General features: G+C 37.4%; 1 protein-coding gene across 4 annotated transcripts in view; it reads right to left on the bottom strand.

The window, feature by feature from the left end:
• Window positions 1–1,799: 1,799 nt before the first annotated feature.
• Window positions 1,800–17,604, bottom strand: part of SEPTIN10 (septin 10) — a 76,404-nt gene continuing 60,599 nt past the window's right edge. For 2 of the 4 annotated variants that reach the window (XM_004764326.3, XM_013062378.2), the window contains 4 exons: window positions 12,254–12,386; window positions 5,163–5,350; window positions 4,493–4,650; window positions 3,330–3,406 (listed from right to left, as the gene is read on the bottom strand). In XM_004764326.3, coding sequence (XP_004764383.1) covers window positions 4,533–4,650; window positions 5,163–5,350; window positions 12,254–12,386 — 439 coding nt within the window. In that variant the 3' untranslated portion in view covers window positions 3,330–3,406; window positions 4,493–4,532. Of the gene's footprint in view, window positions 3,407–4,492; window positions 4,651–5,162; window positions 5,351–12,253; window positions 12,387–17,604 lie in introns of all 4 variants that reach the window. The other 2 variants (XM_045077592.1, XM_004764327.3) reach the window with 2 other exon arrangements.

The following is a 17,604-nucleotide window of genomic DNA, read 5'->3' as shown; positions in this document are numbered from 1 at the left end:
AGACTTTCTAATCTAAAAAAAATTACAGCATGTAATCCATGTAATTATTTATTTGGGTTTAAATCTACCATATTAACTAAATGCTTTCTGGTAGTCATACTTGTTTTATTTCCTCTGTTTGCTTTTGGATCATCATTTATTGGATTACTTCTGGCTTGAAAGGCACGTACTTTACCATGTCTATGTGCACTCCAAGTCTCATGTTATGGGTTGACTGGGACTCTCAGTTAATACAAGAACCTTAGATTACTCAATTTATCACCCTCCCCCAATTTATATGACACTCTAGTTTTATATTTTAGTTCTCCCTGTATCTCCATCTCCACAAGACATTTTTTGGTATTCATTATTCATTTTGACTTATCCAATGGTAAATGGTTACCATTTCCATTAAAATGTATACCTATCAGCATCTGTATTTTTTTAAACACTACTTATTTATTCTATTGCACAATGTATAAGAAGTGCTTGTCTGGACTGCAGTCTTTCTACCGAGTCAGCCAGCTTGGGCCAGTTCCAGCTCCTCCAGTACATCTTTCCTGTGAGCCCTGGAGGAGTATCTGACCGTGTGAGGACAACTCTTTCCATGGCTCCTGCTGCCCACAGGACTGGGTTTATATATAAACTCTTTCTTGATCTGTCCCCTACCTAATTCTACAATCTCATCCTTATTATGTTCCACATTTCCCCTACACTCTTCACTCAGTGATTTTCTAGAGTACCCAGATTTTATAAAAAACATGCTATTCTCCATTTGTGTCTTTGAAAAACTGCAAAAAGGAAAGATAATTTAACCAGTTCCAATTCTTCAAGGCCCAGTCACTTCCCTGGATGTTTTCTTGTGCTCTGCGGGTGGAGGCTCAGGCCTTCTGAGAGTATTCCATGCATAAATCTGATCTCTTGTTACTGAGAGCAGACTGATTCTGGTTGCTCCATGAGGGCAGGACTAGCCTTAACCACGTGTATCCCCATTTCATAGCCCAATAAGAAAATGAGGCCTAAATGGAATTCATCTTCCAAAAGGAGATTATACTCCTCATAATGCAACTGTTTCCCTTTGTGTTGTTCTGAAGCTGAAATCATAGTCTATGTGAAAGTGCTTTAAAAATCGGGTAAGTTGGGACGCCTGGGTGGCTCAGTTGGTTAAGCAGCTGCCTTCGGCTCAGGTCATGATCCCAGCGTCCTGGGATCGAGTCCCACATCGGGCTCCTTGCTCCACGGGGAGCCTGCTTCTCCCTCTGACTCTGCCTTCTACTCTGTCTGCCTGTGCTCGCTTTCGCTCGCGCTCTATCTCTGACAAATAAATAAATAAAATCTTTAAAAAAAAAAAAATCGGGTAAGTATGTAAAGATTAATGGCTGGTAGTGAGTGTTAACTATTTCACATACTCTATGGAAAAAACATTTATACAAAACATGTCTAGCTTTATTTTGTCCCCAGGAAATTTGTTAGTTTAAGTATCAGTGGATCATAACTTACCTTGTAACCTGGTGCTTGAATAGTGAAAAATAAATCAGCTTTGTAAGGAGAAACATTACAAATTTTAAGTTGTAATTATACAAATTGCTATAAAAATTTTGTTCTTTGAAGGATAACTCTTTTAAACTAAAATCTTACCTGGAATCCCAAATACATAAAATCACATTGTGATTGAAGAACATGTGGTGAGTCTTTCTCACAGCAGAGTCACTAGAAGCACAAGATGATCACCCCTCTAAGTTCAGAGTTTTGGGCAGGTTTCCATAATCTCTTCAACTACAGAACTGAATAACTTTGTTTTAGCATGCCAACAACCAATCTGGCATTTAAAAGTAACTTTATTAAAGCTGAGGATAGCTGTTTCATACAGTTTGATATAATAAATCTACAGATAATCACTACTCACATCACATAATTCAGTTTCTGGGATGATACTCTCCTCTGCTAACACTCAGCGCTGTGGCAGTGGTTGGGCTCTGTATGATAGGCTACCTGCCCTCATGGACTCATGGGCTCTTGTGCTCCCACATTCCAGAACTTGGGGATTACTGATCAAGAGAAGAAAGTTCAGAGCTTTTCCTGTGATACTTATAAAAGTTTTAAAAGGCTAAGAGACATTTGTAGAATTTACATTTGTGAATGTAAAACTGGAATTTAAGGTGTTTGTCCAGATAAATTGTGAATGAAATGAAATGAAAGGTTTCATTCACAGCTTTTACAACTTCATGAAAAAACACACTGCTCAGAATCCAACACTGGCTAAGTAAAACATTTTGATTTCTGAACAATACTGGTAATATATACCTCTGTCTTAAAATAATTCAAGAACATGATTAAATGAAAGAATTTTGATAATGTTTAAGATGACAGTTTGCAAAAAGAAAAGATAAAGTAATTTAACCACATTTTAGTAAATATGTAGATACATATTTTATTTATCAAGAGTAAATGTCAATTTTATTTAGGATATTCAAGTAAAAAAATGAAAAATTATATACCAGTGACTGTTAAGAAAAAGTTAAAAGACATTAAATTGTCCTAAGAATACTACAAAGGCACTGAATCCAAATATCCCTTTATATATGAATTACCTAAGTTTTCATATCTTTAATATTCAGTTGCTCACAATTATGGTCTTAAAAAATATTTGTAATAAGATGATTCTACCTTATGATTTTTCCCCTGGAAGACAGAGTTTTAAACAATAAGTATGTAAAACATTCTAATGAAATAGAGTGGCAATACCTACCTCAGGTTCAAAGGTACTCATCACTAGAAAAGGGATTTATACCTACATGTTTTTACCTTAAAACACAACTTGTTTCATCACAAAACATCAACGATAGTAAGGCACACTGAAGCATGGAAGGCCATGTTACATAATCTGATACAAATCTTAAGATCATGTTACCAACTGGATAATGATATCAAAAATTAAGAAGTTCTATAAAACTATCAAGAGGTTAGAGCTTCAGGTGGGTAATATGTTTTAAAACACATTTCCCAAAATTTACCTTTTTTATGTACAAAAAAAGGAGTTCATCTTAGAAATATAAATGCAATCAGATAACCATATAATGAATGACTTCTGTGTTTTCAGGGGCACTGACACTTTGTGGTACAATGCATGTAAGTGACAATAAATGGGTAACAGGAGAAATGATTTAGATTCCTCACAAACCAGCAACTTGAAAACTTCTAACAGCGAATATAAAAGTGATATCATACACTGTGGTTTATGCATTAACCTTATACTTAAGAATGTCTTCCATAAATGGCAATAACTATAGCCATTTGCCAGATATAGAATAACTGATACAGCAAATAAAAACAGCAAGAAAATCAAAGCATACTTCTAACATTTTAATAACTTTTGCTTGTGATGACCTTCTGTGATCTGGAACCTTTGTTTTACATAAAATTGGAGCTGGAAAGAGAAGAAAAAACCTTTTGATTGGTACAACAAAAAAACCATATAGGAAATAAAAATTACTAGAATCATTAGTTTTACAAAGCTTTTACAGAAAGAGCAAACATACATCTAATATACTACAGGATACCTTTGGAAAAGAAAAAATAAAAAAACACCAAACTGTATTTTGTTAAATATGAATTCTTTTGAGCGCTCAAAAAAATTGTGGGCTTGGCCCTGACTTTATAAACAAGAGCACATGCTAATAATGGTCTTTAAGTGGAGCAGGGCAACAATTTTTACAAAGCAAATGTAAACTGTCTTTCATATATGAAATAAACTTGGGAAATCCAATCTTAATAACACTGGATTAGATTAAGGTGAAAGGATAAGAACAGGTAAAAGGTCTTAGCTTTATATCTCAAAGCATATCTTAAAGCCATAATAAATTATAGTTTATCTTTTGAAATTCAATGATTATGGCTATTCAAAGTCATACTATTTCTTTTGACAAGTAACTGTATGCCCACTACTACAGCAGGCTCTGTTTATTATTATTATTATTACTACAGGCTCTGGGGATGGATGCATCAATGAACAAAACAAAGATCCATGCCCATGTAGAACTTATATTGCAAGATTAGATGTGAGAATTCATTCCTTCTCTTTTCCCCACAAACCATAAAACCCACAGGTCAGTTAATCCTACCAAAACTCTGTGGATTCACTTTTCCGTAGTTCAAAAATAGAAAGCTGCCATGGGCCAACATTAAGCTCTCCTAATTATTTTGAACTTAAATTACAATATTCTGAAAATGCTGGGTTTGAAATAAGATATGATGACAAAATTAAACCATAAATATTGCTCTGTGAGGAACAGAAGGAAAGCTGGATGCTGCCAAAACAGAGGTAGCTAGAGTAAATTAAGGCAAAGAGTCACCAAGAAGCAGTCTCAAAAGAACCAGTCAATGCTGAATTTCAAGAACAAACAGGCAAAATGACAAGGATACTTTAAGTGGGAGAAATAAAGGACATAAAGTATAGAAAAGGGAAAAAAAACTTATTTTCTAAAATTTTGGTAACTTTGATTTTAACACATACCCCAAACCTATAAGCCTTGAGATTATCATCCAAATGCTACTCATGGCCGCCCCATTGTACGGGGACCCTCTCTACCTTCCTCTGCATCTTTACGTCCACCATTGGTTTCACAAGCTCTGACATCAAAGCACAGGAGTTCGAATCGATAGCCTGGTTCCCTTATTAAAATAAAAATTCTCACAAAATCATCATCAGTAGAATTTGTTAAAAAAAATAAACTAAATTCTTCTTATCAAGTATTATTTTACTTCTATGATTCCCCCAAAAGTTATATAGCTTCCATTTACACATGAAATTTAACATAACAGTAGTTCAGCAGTTATTAGATGTGTGCTAGAAACACAGCCTAGACAATGAAATAAGGGCAGATATTTTTCCCCTCAGGTAAACTGAGCCTTCTTATATTCTGATATTTTGTTCATTCATTCTTATGCTAATTTTGGCAAATATTTACTGAACATCTCATATGTGCCAGATGCTCTTCTAGATGCTAGGGAAATAGTGAACAAGAGGAACAGGTCTCTGCTCTCAAGGAGCTGATATTTTAGTTGCCAGAGGCTGACAATAAATAAGGAAATGGACTGTAATAAGCGTAAGATCAAATAGGGAATGAAACAGAAAGTAATGGGGGAGAGGACCTCCAGAGTGGAGGGATTTGGAGATAGCTTACTTCTTACGGTCCTTGTCCTTCTTCAGGTTGCTGCCTGATGCCAGGTAGGACTGGTTCTGGTATATCTCCGACGTAGCTTTCTTTTTTGAGAAAGCTATTATTTCTTCTTCCAAGAATCTTCTTTTCTCTTCAAGCTTCATTCTCTCTTCTTGATGAACTCTTTTAAGGTGCTCAAATTTGGCCTGTAGCTGTGAAACAAAGGTGCAATTCCCATCAATGACACAGTGTGGCAGCACGCACACAAGAGTGTTCTCCAGCTAAGCAACAATTGCTAACACTAACCTACACAGTAATCTACAAATTTTCCTGATGTCTCAAAAGTTCATGCTTTAAGTAAAAATGTACATATGAGACCGCCTCGGTCAAAAATGAACTACTGGGACTTCATTAAGATCAAAAGCTTTTGCACAGCAAAGGAAACAGTCAACAAAACCAAAGTCAACTGACAGAATGGGAGAAGATATTCCCAAAGGACATAACAGATAAGGGCTAGTATCAAAAATCTGTAAAGAACTTACCAAACTCAACACCCAAAGAACAAATAATCCAATTAAGAAATAGGCAGAAAATTGCACTACTGGGTATTTACCCCAAATATACAGATGTAGTGAAAAGAAGAGCCATCTGTACCCCAATATTCATAGCAGCAATGGCCACAGTTGCCAAACTGTGGAAAGAGCCAAGATGCCCTTCAACAGATGAATAGATAAAGAAATATGGTCCATATATAGAATGGAGTATTATGTCTCCATCAAAAGGATGAATACCCAACTTTTGTATCAACATGGATAAAACTGGAGGAGATTATGCTGAGCATAATAAGCCAAGCAGAGAGAGTCAAATATCATATGGTTTCATTTACTTGTGGAACATTAAGAAACAACATGCAGGACAGTAGGAGACGGAAAGGAAAAGTGAAGGGGGGGTAAATCACAGGAGGGATGAACCATGAGAGACGGTGGACTCTGAGAAACTGAGGGTTTGGGAGGGGGGAGAGGTGTGGGGTTGGGTGAGCCTGGTGGTGGGTATTAAGGAGGGCACATATTGCATGGAGCACTGGATGGTGAATCTTGGAAAGCTGATAAAAATAATAAAATTGTAATATTAAAAGACAAAAAAAGAAGACACGAACAGACACACAAATAAGTGCTCCATATCACTTGGCATCAGGGAAAAACAAAACCACAATGAGATACCACCTCACACCAGTCAGAATGGCTAAAATTAACAAGTCAGGAAATGCAGATGTTGGCAAGGATGAGGAGAAAGGGGAACCCTCCTACACTGTTGGCAGGAATGCAAGCTGGTGCAGCCACTCTGGAAAACAGCATGCAGGTTCCTCAAAAAGTTGAAAATAGAGCTACCCTACGGTCCAGCATGCACAATATTGGGTATTTACCCTAAAGATACAAATGCAGTGATCCGAAAGGGCATGTACACCCTAATGTTTATAGCAGCAATGTCCACAATAGCCAAATTATGGAAAGAACCTAGATGAATGGATAAAGATGGTTTTGGATATCTTTATATCCAAATGGTTTTGTGGTATAAATACATAATGGAATACTATGCAGCCATCAAAAGAAATGAAATCTTGCCATTTGCAATGACGTGGATGGAACTAGAGGGTATTATGCTGAGCGAAATAAGTTAATTGAAGAAAGACAAATATATGATCTCTCTGATATGAGGAATTTGAGAGGCAGGGCAGGGGGTTGTGGAGGGTAGGGAAGGAAAAAAATGAAACAAGATGGGATTAGGAGGGAGACAAACCATAAAAGACTCTTAATCTCATAAAACAAACTTAGGGTTGCTGGGGGGTAGGGGATAGAGAGAGGGTGGCTGGGTTATGGACACTGGGGAGGGTATGTGCCATGGTGAGCATTGTGAAGTGTGTAAGCCTGATGACTCATAGACCTGTACCCCTGGGGCAAATGATACATTATATGTTAATTAAAAAATGAAAGAAACTGCCTTGGTAGCTTTTTTATTTTTTTAAAGATTTTACTTATGTGACAGAGAGAGTGAGAGAGCACAAGCAAGGGGAGTAGCAAAGAAAGGTGGAGAAGATTGATCCCAGGACCCTGGGATCATGACCTGAGCTGAAGGTAGACCGCCTAACTGACTGAGCCACCCAGGCGCCCCAGTAACTATAATTATAAATGCGTTCCCATCCAAAAAATGCATGAACAGAAAAATAAATAAAAATCCCCAAACCTGCTTTTAAAACATTTGACCTTTTCTTAGAGTTTTTATTTTCTTGCTCTGTATTTTCCCCCCTCTGCAAATAAACTTTCTAAAATCCATGTTCAGGGATGCCTGGGTGGCTCAGTTGGTTAAGCGGCTGCCTTCGGCTCAGGTCATGATCCCAGTGTCCTGGGATCGAGTCCCACATCGGGCTCCTTGCTTGGCGGGGAGCCTGCTTCTCCCTCTGCCTCTGCCTGCCACTCTGTCTGCCTGTGCTTGCTCTCGCTTCTCTCTCTATGACAAATAAATAAAAAAAAAATTAAAAAAAAAATCTTTAAAAAAAAAAAAGAAAGAAAGTAAAATCCATGTTCAATGAAAGGGACACAAATCACAAAATCAAGTTATCAAAAAAACACCTTATTTTCCAAATAAAGTTACCAAGTGTAGTGAAACGGTAAAAAGTTACATTGGTAAACCTATCTGAAAAGTGTCAATTATCAATTTAAATCAAGATCCTTAAAAATCTATTACATTTTTATACAGCCATTAACCTTCTTGAAATCTAAAGTAAATCAAGAAATCCTAAATTTGGGGCGCCTGGGTGGCTTAGTGGGTTAAAGCCTCTGCCTTCAGTTCGGGTCATGATCCCAGGGTCCTGGAATCGAGGCCCACATCGGGCTCTCTGCTTGGCAGGGAGCCTGCTTCTCGCCCTCTCTCTGCTTCCCTCTCTGCCTGCTTGTGATCTCTGTCTGTCAAATAAACAAATAAAATCTTTAAAAAAAAAAAAATCCTGAACTGAATGGGTTTTTTCATAAAAATACTCACTGTAGTAGAATTTACACCATAATGTGAAAAAATAGCCTGTGTCTAATGAAGTAAAAAAAAATAAATTTATGCTAAGTACACTCAATGCAGTTATTAAAGTGAGTCCATAAAAGGTTTTAACTTTACAAGGTGAAATTTCCCTAGGGACTTGAGCAGATTCCACCTGAATCAGCTGTGTGCCTTGCCTGCCAAGAACACAAATACAACATCTAGAATCTAGATCAAAGAAGGCAACTTTTAAAATTTTCTAATCTAAAAGAAACAAAAAAAAAATTCTCTAATCTAGTTATACTAAGTATTTTCAGTTCTGGGAAGCATTCATATAAAAAAGTAGAACTTGGAGCACCTGGGTGGCTCAGGCAGTTAAGCATCCGACTTCAGGTCAGGTCACGATCCTGGGATCCTCTGATCAGACCTCACCTCAGGTGAGGCGATCAGTGGGGAGTCTGCGTCTCCCTCTGCCCCTACCCTGCCCATAGGCACATGGGCACTCCCTCTCTCTCTCTCAAATAAATAAAAAAAAATCTTTTTAAAAAATGTAGGACCTGGTTTCTAGAAAAGATGGCCCACTGAAGAAATGTTTTGCTAAAAATCAGAGGTTGAAGAAGATAGAAACTGAAGAGCTGAACTCCATCCTAATAAAAATTAACCGTTCCAAATCTGGAAGAAGTCATGCTGTACACCAGTACAGCCTGGCAGGAGATGTATTTAAATGGACAGAGAAAAGAACTGAAACAGATTCAGTAAGACTCTCCTACCCCAAGATTCTTTTATTGCCTTCTTAAGGATGGCATTTCAGAGAAGCATCTGTTCCTTAGTATCTACTTATTTATATAGTTCCTGCTTTTGCAAAAAGCTACGTTAAGTGTGTGTGTGTGTGTTTAAAGGGTGGGGTATATCTGGTTGTCATTCAAATCAGTGGTATAAATAAGAGAGTCACAATTGAGTATGTGTGCATTTCCTATAAATGCGGGAGAGCAGCTAAGTAAACCCAGGAAAAGAGGATATAGGAGTGGATTTATATAAATTAATAAAGAATCTCTGATTACTTAAATGGAGGCTGCATACTCTATATGCATAGTTAAATCTTGAAAGGTTATAGGGTACTTCATATTTCATTCATAAGTTTGACTAAAAATTGCAGAAATACTATAAAGAGAAAAATGTTTTAAAAAGGGAGGTGGGGAAAGGGGGCCTGGCTCAGTGGGTTAAAGCCTCTGCCTTCGGCTCAGGTCCTGAGATCGAGCTCCGAATCAGGCTCTCTGCTCCTCGAAGAGCCTGCTTCTTCCTCTCTCTGCCTGCCTCTCTGCTTACTTGTGATCTCAGTATGTCAAATAAATAAATAAAATCATAACCCAAAAAAGGGGGGGGGGTGAGGAAGGGGGCGCCTGGGCTGCTCAGATGGTTAAGCATCTGCCTTTGGCTCAGGTCATGATCACCAGGTCCTGGGATTGAGCCCTGCATCAGGTTCCCAGCTCATGTGGGAGTCTACTTCTCCTTCTTTGCTTCTCTCTCTCTCTGTCTCTCCCCCTCCTTGTGCTCTCTCTCTCTCAAATGAATTTAAAAAATCATTAAAAATAAAATATTTTAAAAAAATAAATAAGGGGCGCCTGGGTGGCTCAGTGGGTTAAGCCGCTGCCTTCGGCTCAGGTCATGATCTCAGGGTCCTGGGATCGAGTCCCACATCGGGCTCTCTGCTCAGCAGGGAGCCTGCTTCCTCCTCTCTCTCTGCCTGCCTCTCTGCCTACTTGTGATCTCTGTCTGTCAAATAAATAAATAAAATCTTTAAAAAAAAAAAAACTTAAAATAAATAAATAAATAAATAAATAAATAAAAGGGGAGGAGGGGTAGGTGTAACTACTATTCACATCAGGAGTTCACAATTTTTTATTGCAACAATCTATACCATATACAAGACTCACTCATGGTTCACAACTTTCACAACATTAAGGATTTAATTCAAATATATTTTCAAATACTCAGAAGTAGTGTTTAGAAAAGATAAAGCAGTGTACCATACTGGTGATATTGTCTTAAGGCCATTGGTGAGAAGTTAGCAACAGCACAGAGGTCTTCTGTTTTTCTGAACTTGACTCTTAAGTATTTAATGATACTGACTTTAGAATTAAAAAACTGGTCATGAAGTACCTTGTAATATTAATAAAAGAGGCCTGGAATCTACTGCCACTAATGCTATATAATTAAAAGTTTAAAACTCTCGTGAGAACTTTGGTTGTTGATGCCTTAGGTTTACATTAACTTCATTTTTTACACTTCACAAAAAAGCACTTGAACCATAAAAATAAAAGTCTACAAAGGATCTGCTGACAAATAGTCTTTCTCTTTTCCTTTGAACAATTTTGCTACCCTGAATTTTTAATTTCCTTTTAAATAAAATATTCTTATGTGGGATTTTAAAAATTAAAAACTCAACTAAAAACCACTTATACATCTTTTCTCCTCACTGGAGAAACTAAAAATCATGATACATGAGCGAGAAACTCTTAAATAAAAAGAGTTTTACTCTACTACCATCTTAAGGATGAATCTACAGGGGCGCCTGGGTGGCTCAGTGGGTTAAAGCCTCTGCCTTTGGCTTGGGTCATGGTCCCAGGGTCCTGGGATCAAGCCCCGCATTGGGCTCTCTGCTCAGCAGGGAGCCTGCTTCCCCCTCTCTCTCTGCCTGCCTCCCTGCCTCTCTCTATCAAATAAATAAATAATCTTAAAAAAAAAAAAGATGAATGTACTAATAGAAAAAAATATCAGCATCCTTATTTCCTACTCATCACCACTCTTTCCTCAATATTTGTATTTAAAAATAACTCGGGGCTCCTGGGTGGCTCAGTGGGTTAAAGCCTCTGCTATCAGTTTGGGTCATGATCCCAGGGTCCTGGAATTGAGCCCTGCATTGTGCTCTCTGTTCAAGGGGGAGCCTGCTTCCTCCTCTCTCTCTCTCAGCCTGCCTCACTACCTACTTGTGATCTCTGTCTGTCAAATGAATAAATAAAATCTTAAATAAAATAAATAAATAAATAAATATAACTCAAAACTAGGGGACTTTTCTCCAATATAAGAGACTAAACAAAGGTAATACCCAAATGTGACATGAGACCTACAACCGAATTCCAGTTCAAACACAAAGTAAAAATAATCACCAAAAAACCCCCAAAACAAAACAAAACGAAACAAAACAACAACAAAAGGCCATCTCTGAACAATTAGGGAAGTGTGAATACCTACTGGAGATCAGGTGATATTATGGCACTCCTATTAATTTTCTTAGGTGTAAAACTCGTACAATGGTTATGGAGGAAAACATGCCTGAGCTTCAGAGATGCAAACTGAAGGGTCTTGGGATAAAGTGTCATGATGTCTACAACTAGCTTTCAGATGACCAGGAAAAAACATCCTCCCCTCAGATGCATAAACACACATATATAAAATACAGATGGCAAATTCCCTTTTGAGCTTATCCTTTTTGACCGTCATCTTGAATATGGCCATTTCACTTAAAAGTAACCACTGTGGTTAGGTCCACAGAAAAGAGTTTAACCCAAATATAAAATTATTGCTTGAAGAACTAGAAGCACACAGAATTATGGAAATTAACCGTGATGTTTATGTGTATGCAACCGCACATGTGTACCAAGATTATCCAAAGGTCATACAACTACCTGACTCATCTAGAAAGCCTGACTTCAAACTCAAAGAACTACTTAACTGCTTTCATAGTTACCTATTTCATAGCAAGTATCAACTCCAACAACTCTCAATAACTCCCAAGAAAGGCTTTATCAAGCCACAGCTAAAACATTTCTGGTTCAAACTTAAAGCATTTAAAACCCTTATTAGTAACCTAGGCCAATGTAAAAGTCCTTGGTGAACCACTTCTTATGGAAGACTATTTACGCAAAAAGGCCAAAATTGAAGTCTGTACTCAAAGACTATGGGTTACAATAACTACTTTTTAATGAACAACAAGTAATCTCCAAAAGCATCTCAGCTAAATTCTTGAGCTAAATCTCCCCAGTAGGATACTTAAAAAACAAATGTAGATCACATCAAACCAGCATACTTGCCTCTCTTTCAGCTTCTTTCAGTATGGCTTCTTTCTCCTTTACTCGCTGCACAAACATCTGCTTCATTTCTTCTTCCTTCCTCTGACGTTCTCCATAAAATTCATGTCTTTTAGCTTCATAGGTTTCTTGAAGACTAAAAAGTTATTTGTGGTACTCTCATGTTAAAAAATGATGTAGGAAACTTCCAAACACTCACACTTCTCCGGTTAAGCCTTATACTATAATAACAATTACCAATACCCTCTTATACAGAGTAACCTGAAACATGACATTTCCTACAGCATGAAACATAAAAAGCCACAGATGCCACAGCTACAGAATACCAGGTTTCTGAAATCTCTGATTTATCAAGTCCTTTTCAAGAAGTATTCTGGTATTACCCCAAATGAATTCCTCTTTCAGTCTTAATTAGCATCACTGTCTTTGGAAACCCTGAAGTCTTGAAGTCATCCTTGACTCTTCCCTTACCTTATCTCTGTATCTGATCACCAAGGTCTGAGAGTTCAGTCTGTGACCTTGACATCATTTTAATCCCATCTTCTGATTTCAACAGATATTGTTACAGCCCAACTCAAACTTGGTGATTTTTTTGCCTTCATTATTATAAATTAATATCCTAACTGACCTCTGGGCTTTTAGTTCCCCTTTCTTTCATTTTCTTACTTCTTGCCACTCCTAGATTTTCCAGAAAAACCGCACAGACCTCTTATCTTTTTTTCCACAGCATTAGTTATCTACAGAATATGTACCACCTCTTTTGAATAGCACTTACACTTTTGAATCTGGTCTAATTCTACCTTTCCAGATTTGTCTCTTACCAAACAAATTCAATCCTCCTAAGGTGCCAGCCATACCAACCTAGTCATTCTTCCTAATACCACAGATTTCATGCTTTAGCTTGTGTAATTCCTGTGCTTCCAACACTAATGCCCCCCTGCCAAACCCCATTCTACCCAGCTAATCCTTTACTCCTCAAGTCCAATTTCAAATGCAACTTCCTTCTGGGTGGTTCAGATGGTTAAGCATCTGCTTTTGGCTCAGGTCATGATCCCAGAGTCCTGAATGGAGCCCCACATAAAGCTCCCTTCTCCCTCTGCAACTCCCCCTGGTTATGTTTGCTCTCCCTCTCTGACAAATAAAAAAATAACATCTTAAAAAAAAAAAAAAAGCCTTCTCTCCTACCCCCTGTTGGAACTAGCTATGCCTTCTAAGCTCTCTCATGGCACTTCGTACTCTTCTTTGGCATTTATACCCTGTCTCTCTCTTCTAATAGATCATTATCTCTGTAAACCGACTACCCAGCAAAGCTCTCTAGACACATCAAGGTCTTTGTACAATGTTCATTTAATGACAGAAATTGCCAGGAAGTAGAGCTCGATTTAACCAAGCAGAGCAAGGATTGTCCTGGAACACTATGCCCAGCTGCCCTTTCTTACTTACAGCATTCAGAGGTATCACAGACTTCTTATATATGTCAGACACCAAGCCCTTCCATTTTAACACACTATGAGACTATCCCAAAGTTTTAACAAGGAGCACAAATGTGCCTTCCAGCTGTTTTACAGTAAGAAATTTCTACTGCTTACATAAGTACTTTATATCTAAATAGAAATAAGTATGATGAATTAAGGAATTTTACAGTCTTAAATAAGGTACCACCTCCTTTAAATAGCACTTAAGGAACTTCACCATCTGGCCTAATTCTATCCTTCCAGATTCATCTCTTACCAAACAAATCTAATCCTCCTAAGGTTCCAGACATACCAACCTAGTCACTGTTCCAATAACTGGAAAAATAAATCTTCTAAGTATAGAATTCTAGAAGTAAAAGGAGAATTAGAGTAAGAAACGTTACGCAACAGCTGTTATGGCCGACTGTGCAGGGTATGAGTAGCAAGTATTTTGAAGAGGCAAATATCCTAAACAGTATCTTTAAAAGCAAAATGTACAAACTGCCCTAGATAACCACATTAATGCCCCAGATCTTAAGGAAACATTTACCAGGCTTTTTATTTTTCTATGTTTGTTTTGTTCTTATTTTAATGAAGCCTCTATATCAGGCTACTTTCATTGTTTTCAGAAACCTCACTACAATTCACTGATCCTACATTGGATTGATAGTCTCTAATGACAAATGACTTAAATGATGTTTTGAATTCGTACCAAATGTAAGTTTAAAAAAGTTCTCATTATCTGTGTATATAAACACTTGAGTTGCTTAAAAGGAAAATAAATCTACCTGGCAAAGAGAAAAGACCTACTTGAATAGCTACTTGAATAGCTACTCCCAACAAGATACTTTCCTGGAATCCTTTATCTACCTAATTCCCATAGCACCCAAGCAAACTAGCACTAATACTCTGTTTTACAGATAAGAAAACTAAAGCTCAGAGAAGTAAAGTAATCAAAGCAACATAGCTGTAAGTAAAAAGCTAGAATTTGAACCAGGTCAGATTTTTGTTTTATCAAAAGATTAAAGGGGCACCTGCGTGGCTCAGTGGGTTAAAGCCTCTGTTCAACTCAGGTCATGATCCCAGGGGTCCTGGGATTGAGCCCTGCATCTGGCTCTCTGCTCATCAGGGAGCCTGCTTCCCCCACTCTGTCTCTGCCTGCCTTTCTGCCTACTTGTGATTTCTGTCTGTCAAATAAGCAAATAAGATCTTTAAAAAAGAAAAAAAGGGGCGCCTGGGTGGCTCAGTGGGTTAAAGCCTCTGCCTTCAGCTCAGGTCATGATCCCAGGGTTCTGGGATCAAGCTCCACATCGGGCTCTCTGCTGGGCAGGGAACCTGCTTCCTCCTCTCTCTCTGCCTACTTGTGATCTCTGTCTGTCAAATAAATAAATAAAATCTTAAAAAAATAAATAAATAAAATAAAATACAATAAATAAAAAAAAAAGATTAAAAAATCATGTTACTCCTCCTGCATATTTTCTGTCACATCTCAATGTTTTTCAGCTTTGAGAACCAGAAGTAAATTTTAAGTAAAATCAATTCTAAGTAAAGAAACCTGCACTATCTTTCAAAAGGTGGTAAAGGAACTCCTAGAAGATCTGTAAGGGAACAATTTACATAGTATTATAAAACTAATGCAGCTACTGTAACAAAAATGAAAAAGTTTTCTTGCTATTTTAGTAAAAATTCTTGCTTTTTTTAGTATAAAATTAGCTTAATATTCAATGAAACATTACTATACTTGCAAATATCACTGTTTAAAGCAAAGTTTAAAATCAAAGAGGAAGAAAAAAAAATTCTCAAATGCTCATATTCATCAAGAAAATCACTACAGTCCCTTCACTTAGGACTTGTGTTTTATATCCTGTTCTAAAAAGCCTGCTAAGCTTTTTCCATTTCGGCTCTAGACTAAATGCAGAAAGTTATTTATTCTTGAGAGTTCCAAAGACACAAATTTTACAACACAAAAAAATTAAGTCAAACACTTAACCTAAAATACTACAAGAATCTTCCTTTCAAAACTACAGGTCCCTCAACACTTCAAATGGCAGTGATTTTGTACTTAAATGTTAAAGATGATTAACTGTGGGAATGAAAATGGTTATGTTAATCTAAAATAACTTAGGGATTTAAGAAGGTTTTTAACACCACTTCTGATCTAGCTTTAATAATTAAAGATCAGCTAATTAAGATTAGAGGAGAGTATAATGCCATTTACTGGGACCTCATGATAAGCACATGAGTAGTGTTGAGAGATTTGGACAATAACTATGACTCAGCCTAACTCTTCACAATAAAATGGAAATGGAAAACAAGCTGAAGGTTCTGGCAATAAAGAAGATTGGGTAGTAAAGAGAATTAAAAGTCATCCCAACAAGTTTATATAACTATTTTTTTAATTGATAGATACAGTATTGAGGGATGAACTTTCAACCAAATCAGAGTGACTATTAGGTATACCCTAAATTAAATGGAAAATATTGCCCAGAAAACAGAATATAACTTTTGAAACTGTAGAACTTTCCTAAGACATCAAGCTATAATGAACTACAGAAGCTTTATCAAATAATTTATTCGCAAATAAAACACCAAGAGAAGAAACATTATGCCGTGTCTGATTCAAGAAATTCAGTAAGAAATGTCTTCTCTCTTAAGAAGAGCAGCCTAGGAAGGGCAGAAGACGCAGGCAGGCAGAGGCCTCCCTTACATAAGATCTAGTTCCCCATCCTTTCTTGCTTGTTCCCTACCCAATCTGTTACCCAGTATAAATTGAAGAATCTCCATTTTCCAATTTTCCATTCTTCATTTGATCAGTGAGCAGATGTTCCCCAAACTAAAGAAATGCTTTAAAAAACATGGATGTTCTAAGCAGTCTTTGATTCTGAATGTCCACCACCTACCTATACCTTCTTTTGGTATTGTTAGCCTGATTAATTTTGGAAAGCTACCTCTTCTCCCTGGGGATATAGTCTGGTGGGACAATTAATTAGATTCATGCCCACTCTGGCCAAGACAAAAAGGATACATGTCCTAAGCCAGGCATATTGGACTAGGCTGTAAATTGTCAAGAAGAAACCAAAAAAGGCGGGAAATGGTTTCAGCTCATTCACTCCACTCCCAGCACAGAATGAAACTGGTTTCTACCTGTTCTAAGATTTCCCTTTGAATCTGTAATTCTTGGCTGATGTAGTCTTTCATAGAACTTATTGCCCTTTTTGTTTTAGAGGAGTGGTCTTCATTATGTTCAAAGAGCTGTAAAGGAAGCAACTGGATTTTATTACACTGCTGTACTTCTATAGCAAGAACTTGATCCTCAGCTTCAACACAGCTGACTTCTCCCTGAAACTTTCTTCACTTGGCTTCCAAGACATGACACTGCTGGCTTACCTCCTTCCTCTACCCAAGACTTCTCAATCTTTTCTATCTACTTCTCCAGCTGACAAATATCAGAGTGACTCAAGTCTGTTTTCAAGGCACCTTTCTTTTCAGACATACTTCTCTCTCTAGGCAATCTCATCCCTATTCATACATTCAGTTAGCCATCTAAATGCTGATGACTCTTAAGTTTATTACTTTGGCCCAGCCCTCTTCCCTGAGCTCCAGAAAAATACCCAAAGTGGAACACTGTCACTTGTATGTTCCAGAGGAAACTCAAGTCAGCAGGTCCCAAACCAAGCTTATGCTCCATCATGCCCATCACTGCAGCTCCACAAAAAAGCCAGTCCTTCCAGAGATAACCTGTCTCAAGGAAAAGTACAACCATCTACCTAGCCAATGAAACCATAATACCAGGAAACTAGATGCCTTTTTTTTTTTTAAGCAGCATCTTCTGGCATTTCCTGCTTCTTTACCTCATTATATCCAAACAGTCACTAAGTTCTTTCAATTTCATCTTCTAGA

Source organism: Mustela putorius, unplaced genomic scaffold (assembly GCF_011764305.1).
Source record: "Mustela putorius furo isolate JIRA1106 unplaced genomic scaffold, ASM1176430v1.1 tig00000224_pilon_pilon_pilon, whole genome shotgun sequence".
In the NCBI taxonomy this organism is placed as follows: Eukaryota; Metazoa; Chordata; class Mammalia; order Carnivora; family Mustelidae; genus Mustela; species Mustela putorius.
Note: the sequence above shows the minus strand (reverse complement) of the source record. Positions and strands in the feature narration are given on the sequence as shown.